Source organism: Triturus cristatus, chromosome 8, assembly GCF_964204655.1.
Source record: "Triturus cristatus chromosome 8, aTriCri1.1, whole genome shotgun sequence".
In the NCBI taxonomy this organism is placed as follows: domain Eukaryota; kingdom Metazoa; phylum Chordata; class Amphibia; order Caudata; family Salamandridae; genus Triturus; species Triturus cristatus.
In genome coordinates this window covers 275,341,126-275,358,694 of record NC_140591.1, presented here as the reverse complement: position 1 = coordinate 275,358,694, position 17,569 = coordinate 275,341,126, and the positions used below count along the sequence as shown (strand labels likewise).

Below are 17,569 nucleotides of genomic sequence, written 5' to 3'. Positions count from 1 at the left end.
TTACTTGCAGTAATGCATTATCTGGTAGAGACAATATCTAGCTTCAGATTCCTTACAGACCAACCCATGCCTCTTCTCTCTGTGGACTCTTTTTTTTTTTGTAAAGCTAGGGTTGTTCTCTTTTTAGGGCCCTAGTTGTGACACACACATGTAAGTTCACTTTATGGCTCTATGGTTCTGGCGTAGAAAAAGTGAAAAGGAACGGACGTTTGCGTGCCACCTATATAGGTGACCGCAGCGTCACAACCAATGCCAAGGACGATGGCGACATCAGGTGGAACCGAACGGAGCCACCTGATGGCGCACAGGGGTACTGCTCACGAAATAGTTTCCACCATTATACATTTGGCCGCTATGTATAATGACTCCTTTGATAATGGCCTCTTCCCGCAATTGCTTCGTGAGGCGATGATAACTCTTCTACTTAAGCCGGACAAGTCTTCAGACTGCCGAGATTAGTATCGTCCCCTGTCTTTGATTAACATAGACAACAAAATCTTTGCGAAGTTACTGGCCTCCTGACTTCTCCTCCTCATGCCTACCATCGCTCTTCCGTACCAGTCCGGCTTCATCCCAGGCCGCGTCACGTCTCATAATCTTCGAACAATCTTCTCTGTCCTCCATCAGATTAATCCCAGCCTTCCAGCAGTCACCGCTTTGCTCGATCACACTAAGGCTTTCGACACCCTTGAGTGGCCCTTTTTATTCTTTCTTTTACCTCGTCTAGGCTTCAGTGACATCTTTATTCGTAAGATATCACTCCTCTATACCAGCCCCTCTGCCCGTCTTCGTATCAACGGCCAGATATCCGACCCAATCTCGGTTGGACGGGGTACTCGGCAGGGGTGACCTCTCTCCCCTATGCTCTTCGCTATTGCGATGGAGCCACTCGCCGCCCGGCTCCGGCAACATCATACCCAGAGGGACATCGGCTTCTCGACCCGCTCCCTCCTGGTTTCTATGTACGTGGATGATATTACACTATACGTCGCCCAACCCTCAAGACAACCTCAGCCCTCTAGTACGCAAGATCATACGGTTCGGTGGTCTGTCTGGCATACAGGTAAACTGGAGCAAGTCAGTTCTGTTCCCGCTTACGGATGCCAATAAGCCTTTTACTCCTGACTTTCCTTTAGTGTGGGCCTCCGGCCCCACTCGCTATTTGGGTATTTGGCTGAGTAGAGACCTGGACGATCTATGGCGTGCCAACTTCGAATGTGCGGTGGATTGGCTCGAGTCTAAAATACCTCACTGGAATCGGCTCCCCTTGTCTCTGGCCGGTCATATCGCCATCGCCAAGATGGTGGTCCTCCCGAAGTTTCTTACCTCTTTTTGAATATCCCCCTGCCACTAACTACGCATTTTTTTTGTAGACTCCGCTCCCTGATCATATCTCTTGTCTGGGCCGGCAAGCAACCCAGGATTGCCTATGACATCCTCACACTCTCCATGTCAGTTGGCGGTATGTGTGCTCCCAATTTTCAACTTTATGATTTATGTGCTCAGGCCAGCTTTCTTCACTTCTGGATTCACCCCTCTCCTTTTCAGCCACATGTCGCGGCCGAGACTGACCTCGCAGCCCCTTGTCCCTTGAACACCGCCCTGTTTGCCCCGGCTGTCCGTCTCCGAGCTGAGGTAGACATGGTTGAGACACTGCACTGGGCCTGCTGGGTCTACGTTGCCTCTCCAATTCCCCCATGTTATCTGCTAACGCTATGCCGCCGCTCGTCGGGGTCGAAGCACAGCAAGAAGTCGAAGAAGCGACATCGCTCTTCGGACTCCCCTCGCGCGAATCGGCTGAGGGTTCGGGTGGCACAACCCACGCCGCTCCGATGGAGCTGCAGGGGTCCCGTCCGTCCCCATACCCTCCGGTCCCTGGGACTGACGAGAATCCGGCGGAGGTCAGTGCTTTCCTCATGGCCATGAGAAACCTGGCTCCGCCGTCGACACCCGCCGGCGCGCCTTCGGGCCCCGCAGGCTCGACTAGGAGGTCTAGCGAGCCGGCGGCTCCGGCCCCGGCATCGTCGTCGACTCCGGTCTCGACGCCGCAGGTCCCCGGGGGATCCAGGCCTGGTCCCCAGTCGGTGCCGGTCGACCTCACGGCCCCTCGGCCGGCGTCGACTCCTCCGATGCCACCCCCGGCACCGTCCCCGGACGACGCCGTTCCCAAGTTTAGTCCCGCTCCCGGCGTCGGAGCGGCGCCGCACCCGACGCCGATGGGTGGCAATATCATCTTCCGCCCGACTCCGATCATTCCACCTGTATACCAGGAATCGGATGACGGTGACGACTGGGAGGGGTCTGAGGACCCTCTGGCCCGGCAGGGCCAGTTATCTCAGGACTGGGCAGATGAGCTGGGGGATGCCAGTGGTCTTGACACCTCCCCTGACACTGGCTTCATCTCTCCTCCGACCCTGGGCTTCGGAGGAAGGTGCTGCATTTTCTGTGGTGCTGCGCAAGGCGGCCGAAGCCCTGGGGCTGGAGCTACCTGTTGTGGCCGTGAGGACTATCCTCCTCACTGAAGTGCTCCAACCGTCAGCAAGCTCCTCGGAGCCTCTGCTGCAGTTTAATGAAGCACTGGTTGACGTTCTGAAGGGCACCTGGTCCAAGCCCTCCACAGTACCTCCTGTGGACCGGAACGTGGCCCGGCGCCACCGCCCTGCACTGGTTGACCCCAGTTTTCTGTCCATGCACCCCACGCCAGAGAGCCTGCTTATCCAGGCCTCTACCTCCCCGACCTCCTCCTCGTCCGCTCCCCCGGATCGGGAATCCAAGAGACTAGAACAGTTTGGTAAGAAGCTGTTCTCCTCCCTTAGTTTGGGATTGCAGTCTATTAACAACGCTTGTCTTTTGGACCGTTACTCCCACTCCCTGTGGGATACGGTGGAGGATGTGGTGCCCCCAGTGCCCGGAGGAGGCCAGGACACGGCTCGCCCAGGCTCTTGCCGGGGGGCAAAATGTAGCGCAGCATGCAATCCGATGTGGACTGGACACTACGGACTCGCTGGGTAGGGCAATGTCTACCACGGTGGCGCTTCGTCGCCACGCCTGGCTGCGGTCCACGAGTTTTTCTGGGGATGTCCAGAGCACCCTCATGGGCATGCCATTCGATGGCAGTCGCCTTTTTGACGACAAAGCTGATAGTGCGCTGGAGCGCTTTAAGGACTCCAGGGCTACGGCCAAGTCCTTGGGCCTCTCGGCCCCGCGCCCGCTAACTTCCGCGTTTCGTCCCTTTCGTGGCCAAGGAAGGGGCGCCCCCTCACGTCCAACTAGCCACAGGCCGCAGAACCAACCTCTGCGCGGTCGCAGATTCCGCCGAGGCGGTACTGGGGACAACGTGCCAGTCCGTCCACATCTACCCCAGCAGCATCCGCCTCAAAGCCCTCCTAGTCCGAGCTTTCAGGCACATTCCACGCCAGTGGGCGTCAGAGTTCGCCATCACCTGCTCCGCTGGCGCACCATCACATCGGACAGGTGGGTTCTGCAAATCGTCCAAAGGGGCTACTCCCTCCCCTTCGAGGCGACCCCTCCAGCCATGCCACCGCAGTGCCACTGGATTTCGGGGGTTCACTTGCAACTTCTGCAGGAGGAAGTTACGGCCCTCTTGGCCAAGGGGGCCATTGAGCGCGTTCCTGGTCCAGAAGTAGGTCGTGGTTGTTATTCCCACTACTTTCTGGTCCCCAAGAAGGGCAAAGGGGCCTACACCCTATCTTGGACCTCAGGAGCGTCAACACCTTCCTCCGGAAGGAGAAGTTCAAGATGCTCACTGTAGCTCAGGTTCTGACTGCCCTAGACCCTGGAGACTGGATGGTAGCGTTGGACTTGCAGGACGCTTATTTCCACATCCCCGTCCTGCCGGCCCACCGGCGTTACCTGCGATTGACGGTGGGCCAGGAGCATTTTCAGTTTACCGTGCTCCCCTTCGGCCTCACCAGTGCCCCTCGGGTGTTCACGAAAGTGATGGCGGTGGTCGCAGCTCATCTGCGCAGATCAGGGGTTTCAGTCTTCCCCTATCTCGACGACTGGTTGTTGAAGTCGGGCTCGCCCCAGGCAGTCGCCTCCCACCTCCAGTCAACGGCAGACCTCTTGCATTCGCTGGGGTTCTCCATCAACGTGCCGAAGTCGCATCGGAGTCCCTCCCAGCAGCTCCTCTTCATCGGAGCGGTTCTGGACTCTGCGCAGTTCCGGGCCTATCCTCCGGAACAGCGGGTCTGGGATATTCAGGCTCTGATTCCCATATTTCGGCCTCTATCCCGGGTTTCGGTCAGGTTGGTGCTGCGGCTTCTGGGTCTGATGGCCTCCTGCATCCTGTTAGTGCATCACGCCAGATGGCGAATACGGGCTCTGCAGTGGGACCTGAAGTTTCAGTGGGCCCAGCATCGGGGCAACCTGTCCGACCACGTCCTGATCTCGGAGGGCACTACGAGACAGTTGCAGTGGTGGCTCACTGATCGCGATTGGGTCAGTGGCAGATCCCTCTCCCTACCCCAGCCGGAGCACGTAGTGGTGACCGATGCGTCTCTCCTAGGATGGGGGGGCCACATGGGAGAGGCGGAGATCAGAGGCCTCTGGTCTCCGGCGGAGTCCCGGCTCCATATCAAACTTCTGGAGCTGAGGGCGATCCGGCTTGCACTGAAGGCATTCCTTCCCTCTGTCCGGGGAAGTGTAGTGCAGGTGTTCACGGACAACACCACCGCCATGTAGTATTGCAACAAACAAGGCGAGGTGGGGTCGTGGACCCTTAGTCAGGAGGCTCTGCGCCTCTGGACATGGCTGGAACATCAGGGCATCACCCTGGTGGTTCAACATCTGGCGGGCTCTTTGAACGGCAGAGCAGACGAACTCAGCCGCCGGTGCATGATGGATCACGAATGGCGTCTGAACTCGGACGTGGCGCAAGGCTCTTTCGGCAGTGAGGAGAGCCTTGGTTAGATCTATTCGCCACCCAAGAGAACGTGCAATGTCAGCAGTTCTGCGCGTTGGAGTTTCCAAGGCGGCACTCGCTCGGGACGCCTTTCATTGCGAGTGGAGTTGCGGTCTGTTGTACGCCTTTTCGCCTATACCACTTCTGCCCAGAGTGCTGAAGATCAAGCGCGACCGGGCCCAAGTCATCTTGGTGGCTCCGGATTGGGCACGAAGATTCTGGTATCCCGAGCTACTCAGTCTGTCGATCGATCCCCCGATACGACTGCCTCTTCAGGAGGACCTTCTGTTGCAGCAGCAGGGGACGGTCCGCCACCCGAACCTGTTCAGCCTCCACCTCCATGCGTGGAGATTGAGCAGCGGCAGTTGATGTCATTTGACTTGCCTCCTGAAGTCTGTAATGTTGTTCTGGCAGCCAGGCGTCCCTCCACAAAATCGGTATACGCCTGCAGGTGGAACAAATTTGTGGCATGGTGCACAGCAAAGGCTGTGGATCCCCTTTCCGCCCCTCTGTCTGAGGTACTCCTCTTTCTTCTTTCCATGGCCCAGCAGGGCTCTGCTCTGGGCACTCTTAAAGGTTATCTTTCTGCTATTTCTTCTTTCTTACGGCTTCCTGATCAGCCTTCTCTTTTCAAATCCCCTGTTGTTTCTCGCTTCTTTAAGGGTATTACTCACATGTTTCCTCCTGTCCCTTTCGTAATGCCTCAGTGGGATTTGAATCTGTTACAAAAAGATCCTGTGCACACATACAAGTTCAAATGCATAGATGCAACATGATACACCAATGATAAATTGAGAATACTGAAGTAGAGCTGTGCATTCTTTATTCTGTAAGAGACACGCAACCAGCCGACACCTGTTTCGTCGGGGTATGGTGACCCAGGACTCTTCAGGGCTGAATAAAGTTGCTACAGTGAAATGAATTCCCAAAACCGGTGATAATTCCAACCCGGCTGGGTACAAACTCGCAAAGGCAGGATAATGGGGCAGAAAAAATCGAACTTACTCAAAGTCCAAAGTACTTATGCCGCAAGTAAAGCGAAGAAACAATCATCCATAGTGCTAAAATTGACGGGTAAAAGAGTTTCCCCAAAACGTATACGTTAGATTCGAAGACAACAATGGTCAAAGGGACGAACACGAGTATGTGTTTCCCATGAATGTTGCAAGTAAGAAAATCGGACCCGTCCTGGCGGCAAATGCAATCGTGTGTGAGTTGGATTTGAATCTGGTCTTAACATTTCTAACGTGCACTCCCTTTGAGCCACTTCATAATTGTCCCCTTCATCTCTTGACGCTTAAGACTGCTTTCCTGGTAGCCATCACCTCTGCTAGAAGGGTGAGTGAGCTCCAGGCTCTCTTCTAAGCCTCATTTTCTTTCGGTCCATCCGGACAAAGTTGTTCTCAGGACTCGTCCTTCCTTTCTACCTAAGGTGGTAACTGCCTTTCACATCGGGCAGTCTGTTTCGTTGCCCACCTTCTTTCCGCCTCTGCATCCTTCGAAAGAGGAAGAGAGGCTCCACCGCCTGGACCCAAAACGGGCGCTCTCCTTTTATTTGGACCGCACCAAACAGTTCCGGGTGGAGGACCAACTCTTTGTTGGCTACGTGGGCGCTAAGAAGGTCCGGGCGGTGCACAAGCGAACCATCTCTCGGGGGGGTCGTTTTGTGTATCAAACCTTGTTACTCCTTGGCTAAAAAGGAACCTCCTGTAGGGCTGAGGACCCATTCCACTTGGGTCACAGCGGCGACAACTGCCCTGGGCTGGGGAGTCCCCTTGCAGGACATCTGTCAGGCAGCAACGTGGGCCTCGCTGCACACGTTTGCCAAACATTATTGCCTGGACAGCCAAGTCCGGAGAGACTGCTTCTTTGACTGTTCTGTTCTCCTAGACTTTCTGGTGTGATCTTGGTTCGCAGACCCACCTCCGGGGTTGGTATTGCTGGTGTATCTATTCTAAGGTGAGGAATCTAACTAACGTGTTTCTTTCAGATGAAAAGTTACTTGCCTTCGGTAACGATATAGCTGTAAGAAACATTAGTTAGTTAGATTCCTCACCGACTCACCCATCCTCCCCGTTCTGCGAACCGATATCTAGGGTTGAGGTTATCCCTTTCAGGGCCCTAGAATTGTTTGGCACCAGTGTCGGTCTCTTGCATGGCTCTGCGTTCCTGGCGCGGAAAGCTATGTACAAGAACTGAAGTCAGCGCACAAGGGCGGCGTCTAAGTACTCCGACGTCATCCCGGCACACGACGCCGACGACTGACGCAGAGCCGCAGACGACGCCTAGCGACGCGCAAGGGTATTGCTGACGAAAAATCTTTCCGGATCCAGCCTGACGCCTGGGGATATTCTAAGGTGAGGAATCTAACTAACTAATGTTTCTTACAGATATATCGTTACCGAAGGTAAGTAACTTGTTCATTTGGCTTATTGATGTGATTTTTGTATTGTACAGGATAATGCCTTTATTTGATCGGTCGCTTTCCTCTGGTGTTGTGCTATGTAACTGATGCATCCTGCATGATGCTTTGACTTGATGTAGATTTGTATGCTGGCTATGCTGGATCTTTCAATAAAGGTTTTTTGTAAAATAAAAATAAAAAAAAACTTTAGAATAGAAAATTAAAGACTAGGCAAAAACCAGAACGTCCTAACCTTTTTTATGCAGCTTTTTGATGACAGTATTTTATAGTCACTGTTGTATATTAGGGTTGTATCTTGTGAACTGCGGTAACAAAAGGATCTCTGTGACAAAAGCAGTATCCACTCAGCTAGCCACATAAAATACAGATATGTGATCTGCACGGTACGCATTCTTTGCAGCAGGCATATTAACCCTCTCTGCTTCTTTATGGTGAGTCAAAACTGCCCTTAGACAAAACTCTAATTTCTCTCTAGCAGGAACATTAATCACAAGAGTTATCGTGACATTTTTAATGCTGCCTGAACACTGGACTCATGAGGAACTCAGCTGATGGTGTTTTTAAATCGTAATTTATTGCTGCACCATTCGCACTGCCCTAAAGCCAGCCCCGAGTGTTCAGTTTGTCTCCAAGTAGTTGCCATGATTTCAGACTAGAGAAGGGTAAGATGTCATGTATGTAAAGACTTTAGATTCCAGTGTTTAATAGCCATGCTGAACTCTCTCCGTGCAAAGCATAGATTATTTGCAGTGTTGTATCTTGTTAAATAATATTTTACACCTATTTATTTTTAGGACGCATGGCAAAAAGAAAAGAGGACACTTTAAATCATCCACCACTGTTTCAACCTCAAAGGTTAGAAAAGTATTTTCTAACAGTTTCTGTTTTTAAATAGAACATTGCTATTTTGCCTGTTTTGTTGTACGTTTTTTAGTGTGCAGTATTGTAGTAAAGTAAACATGATTTTTTAAGGTTTAACAGTAGAGAATTGTAGTTGAATCAAAAGATTACACTTGCATGGAAATAATGATTCTTTATAAATCTCTTATAAATTAACTGGATCTCTTAAGAGGCACCACGTAATGCAACTTCCAAATATACCATAGGCATGCAAGTGAGCTTGGGTGAAAAGAAACTCTGCCAGATAGCGAATAGACACTTGACAAAATTTTGAAGACTCATTCACTGAGAAACTGACTTCCTGGCTAAACCAACAAAATTCAGGAGCACTGCCGGTTTATGGCAATAACCTAACACCTCACTGGTTTTTCAGGAGGCAGGCGGCCTCTCAGTTGTCTGTTTATGATCTTTGGCAACAGTTACATTAAACAATACCAAGATATTGGAGTATAGTGAAGCAACTCTTTTATACTCCCATTACATACATAAAATGCCCAGTTAATATTTCTATACTTACCTGGATAAGGAAAAAAGAAACAGGCCATGTTGGAAGATGAGGGGACTGTTACATGGTTGTTCTTTAAATTTGCAAAGCTTTCTTGGATATAAATTGTTTCTTGGTATTTTTACCTCGTGCTGCTGTGTTTTTCATTAAAAAGATATATCGTTATCCTTTGCTTTGGTCCTGACAAAAAATGACCCCCTAATACCTCTGAAAGAGCATATCCACCATATTTAATGTCCGAATATCACATTAGTTATGATCACGATTGCTCTTTGTTTTGCAAGCTTACTAGAATTAATCAGACCTTCTTGCATCTGTTGTTTGCAGTCTAATTGAATTGTAGTGTCCCCTATTAAGTATTCTAAACGTGAAGGCACAGAATCAAAATAGTGTGAGAAACTGCAGGGAAGCTCTCAAATATTTTAAGAATCTTTCTCAACCCAACTGAGATCCATCACAGCCTCACACATTACTTGAAACTTGCACATCCTTTTTCTTTTGATAAGACTTAATTAGTGGAGAAGTGCCACGTCCAGGAGTCAAGAGTAGGCCCAGCATTGAAAAAGATAGGGTAAGTGCCCAAAAGTATGAAGTTATTTGCCTGCATCACAAATAAAAACGTGTCACAATCAAGGAGTGTGAAATTTCAATCAGGTTCTGAAACCACAAGAAACAAAAAGGATTTATTCTGCAAAGATGAGTCATAGTGAGTCAAAGTGTAGGCGTGAAGGGTCTACCTAGGAGTCTGTGCTCCCTATGGGGTACAGATTACCTTAAAGACTTTCAGCAAAAAATATGTGGATTTCTTGAAGCTTCTTACACTGACAACACCTTACTGGACCCCGAAGGTGATTAGTCACTAGCTGAGCCCAGTGTGTAGTGTTTCAGGAGGACAGCGATGGGAGGGGGTTTGCCTATTTCTTTTTCCTTCTCTGTCTTTGGTTCTCCAGCATTGCATCTGCAGGAAGAGGACCTCCATGCTTAGATTTTGCCATTATTCTTTGGTATAGTTACCATGGGCATACATGTAGAATATGCAACAATCCCTTACCTTTGAAGGCTGCCAAGTCTTTTGTTTCTGTTCGGTGCAAGGATCGGTTTCCTGACTCTGGTACCTCCTCTTTGGATAGCAACACAGACTTCTCCATAACTGACCTCTCTACCTTGCAGCACCAGTGTGGCAAGAAGGCATACAGATGCTGGGCTTGGGCCTACTCATCACAGCACTGTGGGGACTTAGATTCAGAGTCTGCATAGGCGGGATTGCATATCTCACACATAAGGACTCAGAATGCGTTATCTCTAGATCTGTCTGAAAAGCCCTAAACCCTGCACCTGGATTAAATTCCCTGAAGAGTGGAGCTGAAGCCCTAAGTTTGTATGGGTGTGGTAGTGTGTTATAGGTGAATTAGGGAGCCTGATGGAGGCCGGGGCTCGTAGCCAGACTAGACTCACTGCTAGGGAACCCTCCATCTTACAGCGATCTTGGGATGCCAAATGGTGTCTGAGAGAACATTGGGTCTGTAGCAAGACTGCGATCATATTTGTCCTTGCTGTCTGATTAGGTTGCCTTGAGTTCACTGCAGTTTGGGTTTGGAAAAGCCTCGTTAGTATCTCCATGCTGGGTAACACCATATTCCATGGAAGTACTGGGATGGTTTTGGTATGGGGACTCTCTGGACAGATAATTGATTTTGTCATATTTGTAGAGCACAATATTAGTCATTGAGATGGTCCAACAGGACAGCTGCTTAGTGTGGTTTATTTCATAGTGATAGAATGATTTGGTAAGCTTCGGAAAACAGATTGAGGTTTCTGTTGCCTCTAAAATCTAAGTGGTCCTCTGTGTAATATGCTGGTGGATGATGTTCCATAGCAAGCATCATTATCTGTTGTCGCTAGTTATATATAAGAAACATGACTGTATACATTTAAGGATGCTCTAAGGATAGCACAAGCCTTAATTTATCATCTATTGTTATCACATCTTTTTTCACTGATCTGTTTCTGCAACCAACAGCATGTGACATTTCAGGTGAGTTTCAAGATTTTTATGTCTTACCAAAAGAATTGTATCAGCATGTGAGTTTGTATCTTTAGAGAGCTAAGCACTACTTTCCTCCGAGTAGCATGTTCACTTCTCAGTCAAGTCCTTTTCAGGTTGATGATAAAGTTTACTGGATTTTTTTTTTTTTTTGTAGGTCTGAAACTTCTGACACTGTTCTGCCCTCAGACGAACAAATAAAACCAGATGATAATTCTCTTCTTGCACCGCCCAGTGCTCAAAATTCGAATACAAAAGTGACTGGAAGTCACAGACGAGTGTTGTGCTTTGAGGAGGGTACTTCTGCTCTTGAGAAGGCAAGTGGCCAAGTGTCGAAACCTCCCACCACGCCACCAAATAAAGAACGTTCGGATAGTTTGTTGCATACTCTGCAGGCTGCAGTTGGAGCATCACAATACATTAAAATCATGCAATCAACTGACAGTAATAAAGCGGATAGCAATGCTCCTGTGGTTGGGAGCAGTGGCTCGCAGTCTGGTGTGACTGGCTCTCGTGCGGCTAGTTCTTCCAGTGTGAAAGATGCAGACACTAGCCAGAGAGTTGCTCAGTCAGGATTACCATTAGATATCCATGATAACACCTCTGCAAATAAAGAAAATAAATTGAAAGGGAGTAAAGAGCAGCAACAGAAGCAACAGAAGCAAGAAGCCCCAAAACAAACAGCCGGCCAGGAGCACAATACATTTTATGACAAAACTGTGCCGTTGGTGAAAGAAATGAGTCGAAAAGGAATTCTTCCCAACATTCTCAGAAAAAGTCCACTTGATCCACGGAAGGATGTAGGAAAATCTCACCTAATCAGTCCACTGAGTAAACAGGCTGGAGAAATGCTGCATGACTTTCAGATGCGTAGCCCGGCCCCCAGGCAAGCAGATTCTGGGGATTTACCCCTTCCCCGGACTCCTAACTCCGGGGTGGGTATATTGGACAGTGTAAGGACACCAACATGTAAGAATTCCTCTGAGGAAATGATGGGGACACCTAGAGCCTTGTTTCTCCCTGCTACACCAGAGCTACAAGGCTGCAGCCCAGCTAGTGAAGCAGGTAGTGAGAACAGTGTCAGCATGGCTGCACATACCCTGATGATCCTGTCACGAGCTTCTATTGCCAACACTGGTGGTGCCACTCCTCTGAAAGACAACACACAGCAAATTAAGTCAAGGAGCACAACTAAGAAAAGAAAACTAGAAGAGACTGAGGAATGTGAAAGACAAACAAGACTGAGTAAAAAAGACACACACAGCCCACCAACACCACTGAAAAAGAAGAAAATAAAGGTGAGTGTGGGAATGCTACAGACTAAAGGCTAGATTGTGAAATACTCTTGCATTATTGCTCATGTTTTGTTTTGGTCTATTAGCTAACTCGCTAGTAATCAACTGCAGCGCCATCTCAGATGTCTAATGAACAACAAGTGCATTAAAATTTTGTATTCGAGAAGAATGTGAGGCACTCCTGAATGCCATTTTATTGGAAGAGGAGCTGTTGAATTTAATTCCTTCATTGAGGAGCAGGTTGAAGTAAATGAACATTGATATGTTAATGCAAGGATGAAACCAGTGGGTTTCAAATGTGAGGGGAGATGTGGGATTTTAGTAATTTGAGGCATAATGTTTTTTGAAAGCGCTAGAAATAGTTAGGATGTCTGCAAAAGTACAACATCCCCTTTCTACGTCGGTTTACTTAGTCTACTCTTCTCCTTTCGCTTAACAGCTCTCTAATTTTCAAATAGAGGAAAAAGTGCCAAGACCTTTACGTTTGTTAAAAAAAAAAAAAAACAGACATTTACTGAAATAACCCAGTGATTGAAGTGACATTATAGTTGGGTGTTGAAATTAGTCAAGAGCTAAGGTTAAACGCCAGTGAAAAATACCAGTTTAATGTTAGTGAACTAACTATAACTTGCACCCCCATGTTGCACTTCTTATGATGTCACATATTGCATCGCTCCTGATATCTCAAATAGCATCATCAATGACATCACTCATAACATCTCAATTATTGCCTCCAGCCATATCCTGCATCTAATCTGCATTTAGGACTTGAACTCAGTGACTGGGCTCTGGCAAGGGCCTGCACCCAACCCTCTGTAAGCATCAGGCCTCCACTGCACAAGGTCTCCAGCCATGCATTAGAAAGGTTTGACATAGAGCTTAGCCTTTTGGCCAGGATTTGGCCCCAACCCTCCACAAGCTGCTAACCCCCACCATGCACAAAGTGGGGCATACACAGTGGAGGTTCTCTGCAAGGCTTGGTGTCATACCATACCCTGCATCCAACTTACAAAAGGGGTTGAGCAGTGGGCTTCCCCTAAGGTTAGGACCAGTGCCAACCCCTCCATGACAACCAAACACTCTGCTTCCTCAGCCTTCACCCTTCACAGCAAAGGTTGATCAAAGGGTCTGTTGTTAAATGATGTCCTGGGACCAGCTCTCCGCAAGTGATATACCCCCACTACACTCATCCTTTGAGTGAATACAAGTAAAACAATATGACATCTATAAGAAATGTTTGACATATCAAATACCTAATTGCGTTTGCATCTTATGAACGCTTACAGACAAGCGTATGAGTCCAGCCATCGATTGAACTTGTTCACAAATCCTATAACACAGTGTGGAAATCATTGGTTAATTTGATTAGTAATTTCAATAATGGTATTTAAATACAACCAGTGATGTCATCAATGATGTAATTTAATATTTCATAAGTGATATAATGTGTGAGGTCCTAAGCAGTGTATGATGAGGTGCACGTTCTAGTTAGTTCACTAAGCTGTAACTGGTATATTTGAGTGTATTTTGTGTTTTTTAACATTAGTGTTTCATTCCAGCACCTACAATTAACCATTCTTTTTTAAGTGGAAAATATATATATATATATATATATATATATATATCTATCCACAACAAAGTCTCTCGTTCTGGAGCCCCAGACCCTACAGGGCGGCTTCAAAGGAATGGGCACGGAGCAGCCCATCAATTACACTCACTGTGCAGAAACAAACATATTGAAGCCCACTACTGCAGTTAAAATACCTTGCTCGGTCGAGCAGCGCCAGCTTCCATTTCCTAACGTTTCGGCTTAAATAGCCTTGCTCACAGGTGGAAGAAGACGCAGGCGTAAGCTCAGAAGTTGTTTAAAAGGTTTTAATCACGTGACTGAGTTTGGAAAACTGCAAATCCCATAGTGCAATGTGCATTCTGCGAACATACGAACTGGAAGTCCTCGCATTAAACACCATTTGGAAAGTTATTTTTGGCACATGCACTGATGTTAGACATGGAATACCGTATGATGACAGTCAGGTGAGTAGATGGAATGCCATAATATTGTTCTTATTACTGCATACGGCCAGAAGGAATCTCAGACTGCAGCACGATTGTAACAGGACGTCAGCCTGTAACAAATCCCTTCCTCACGCATCACTTTTTCGCTGATTAGCATATCCTTTTGTAGGTTGGTGCGTGAGTGGGTCAGGCTCCTCAATTAACATCCACAACAAAGTCTCTCGTTCTGGAGCCCCAGACCCTACAGGGCGGCTTCAAAGGAATGGGCACGGAGCAGCCCATCAATTACACTCACTGTGCAGAAACAAACATATTGAAGCCCACTACTGCAGTTAAAATACCTTGCTCGGTCGAGCAGCGCCAGCTTCCATTTCCTAATGTTTCGGCTTAAATAGCCTTGCTCACAGGTGGAAGAAGACGCAGGCGTAAGCTCAGAAGTTGTTTAAAAGGTTTTAATCACGTGACTGAGTTTGGAAAACTGCAAATCCCATAGTGCAATGTGCATTATGCGAACATACGAACTGGAAGTCCTCGCATTAAACACCATTTGGAAAGTTATTTTTGGCACATGCACTGATGTTAGACATGGAATACCGTATGATGACAGTCAGGTGAGTAGATGGAATGCCATAATATTGTTCTTATTACTGCATACGGCCAGAAGGAATCTCAGACTGCAGCACGATTGTAACAGGACGTCAGCCTGTAACAAATCCCTTCCTCACGCATCACTTTTTCGCTGATTAGCATATCCTTTTGTAGGTTGGTGCGCGAGTGGGTCAGGCTCCTCCATTAACATCCACAACAACAGATATATATATATATATATATATTACCAAAAAATTTGCCACATGCTCGGAGATGCACTCAAGAGACAAAAGCGGGCCCCCATAGCTTTCAAGAAGGTCCTTTATTTCATCGCAAACCGGGTTTCATTTCAATTTATGCAAAAAAGGTCCAACGCGTTTCAAAGCTCCTGCTTCTTGTTCACGGACCGGCTGGTTGGAGGCGGTGATAACGTCATCTCGGCAAGCCCCTGTTAAGTAGTAGTTGACTGCCCCCAGGTGGGTTGGATCTGTATTCAGTCTGAGGGTATCCTGGGACTTGTAGGAATGAACGTTTCTGCCACATAACCAAAGTATCAAGTATTTCCTGTAGTAGGTAGAGATGAAATTCGGTTTAAGTTTAAAGCATAACTTTGTCTCTTCTGTGTTAAGCGAAATGCAAGTATATCGCTACAGTCCATTATGTATGTAAGTCCCAGGATACCCTCAGACTGAATACAGATCCAACCCACCTGGGGTTACAGGCATGTTATTATTAGAAATTAGCATTTAAAAAACCTTTGAAATTCACAAAAAAAAACATAGGTTTCAAGCACGTTATAGTTAGAAATTAGCATTTAAAAAAGCTTGGAAATTCACAGAAAAAAACCATAGGTTTTAGGGTAAGTTATAGTTAGTTGGACATTTCACTTGTACTAAACCAGAGAAATTCCCGCTTTATAGTTAGTTCAGCTAACTATAACTCGCGCCCTTGCAATGCACTGTTGATGACGTCGCATATTACATCACTCATGACATGGTAAGTGACCTCATCCATGTGATAATTTGTGATAATTTGATGCATCCTCTCACACCCTAATATAACCTTTGATACACCCACTCTAAATTACAGACTGCCATTCTCAAAACCATAGACACTCTAACACCAATAACTACATACCCACTCACTGATTCTTAGGTTTACACACACATCTACTCATTCACGCGTACAGTCACTCATACTTCTGGTCACTCAGTACAGGACTATCATATGCACTCATACACCTATATAGACACTCACACACCGCAACTCATCCATAGAGGTATTCACACACCAAGTCAGTCATGCAAATAATTAATCACACTGCCATTTACTCACCTATACAGTTATACACACACCAGCTCACTTACTCGTACAAATACTAGCACATTCTTATGCTCTAATACAATCACTGATACAAGTACACACTCATCCATACAGCCAGTCTCACAATCACACACTCACTTATAGCCATTTATATACTCCAATACACATATATACTGCCTTTCACATATGTAGTTACTCACACATGTACCACTGAGATAAACATTCACTCACTAACACACCCATACACACACTCACCCACCCATACAGTCCATCACAGGTGCACTCTTGAAATCCTGCACCCAGTGAATCACCCACTCACATGTCTATGCACAGTCACACACACCCCACCCACACAAACACTCAGGTACCCATACAGATACTCAGACAACCAATCCGTAACCCATATAGACTCTCATGTAGCTATTCACAAACCCATGCAGCTGCTTACACACCAACAGACAGACGGATACAGACATTCACACAGTTTAGTCACTAACCCATGCATGCAGTAAGATACGTTTAATCACTCACTTATAGAGTCAGTCACGCACCTACTAAATCATCCATTCAGACACTTATACACCCACTCATTCTCCAATACGCCTTTCCCTTTATATATTAAACGTATTTAAACTTTACAGAAACACACAGTCACTGGATGATGTCATTGATGTCACTGACCATGTCATGAGTGATGTAATATGTGACGTCATCAGCAGTGCATTGTGGGGGCGCGAGTTATAGTTAGCTGGACTAACTATAACGGGGGAATTTCTCTGGTTTTGTACAAGTGAAATGTCCAACTAACTATAACTTACCCTAAAAACTATGTTTTTTTCAGTGATTTTCTAAGGTTTATTAAATGCTAATTTCTAACTATAATGTGCCGGAAACCTTTGTTTTTTTCAGTGAAAATATATATTCACTGAAAAACCACAGGTTTTAGGAACGTTATAGTTAGTTGGACATTTCACTCATACAAAACCAGAGAAATTCGGCCGTTCTAGTTAGTTCAGCTAACTATAACTCGCGCCCCGCAATGCACTGCTGATGACGTCAAATATTACATCATTAATTACATGGTCAGTGACATCACTGATGTCATCAGTTATGTAATTTGAGATATCATCACTGATGACATCATCCAGTGACTGTGTGTTTCTATAAAGTTTAAATATATTTTATATACATGCCAAGGTGTATTGAAGAATGAGTGGGTGTATAAGTGTCTGGATGGATGATTTAGTAGGTGCGTGACTGACTGTATAAGTGAGTGATTAAATGTGTCTTACTGAATGCATGAGTTAGTGACTGACACAGACATTCACACAGTTTAGTTTGTCAGTTGGTCTGTAAGCGGTTGCATGGGTTGGTGAGTAGCTAAATGAGGACCTATGTGGGTTATTGATTGGTTGTCTGAGTATCTGTATGGGTGCCTGAGTGTCTGTGTGGGTGGGTGTGACTCTGCATAGATGTGTGAGTGGATGAATCACTGGGTGTATGGGTTCAAGAGTGCATCTGTGAAGGGCTGAATGGGTGGGTGGGTGAG

The 17,569-nt window shown here is 47.0% G+C and overlaps 1 protein-coding gene across 3 annotated transcripts in view; it reads left to right on the top strand.

Moving 5' to 3' along the window:
• Positions 1-17,569, top strand: part of NPAT (nuclear protein, coactivator of histone transcription) — a 352,831-nt gene that overhangs the window by 278,232 nt on the left and 57,030 nt on the right. For all 3 annotated transcript variants that reach the window (XM_085621511.1, XM_085621512.1, XM_085621513.1), the window contains 2 exons: positions 8,144-8,204; positions 10,956-12,096. In XM_085621511.1, coding sequence (XP_085477637.1) covers positions 8,144-8,204; positions 10,956-12,096 — 1,202 coding nt within the window. The remainder of the gene's footprint in view (positions 1-8,143; positions 8,205-10,955; positions 12,097-17,569) is intronic.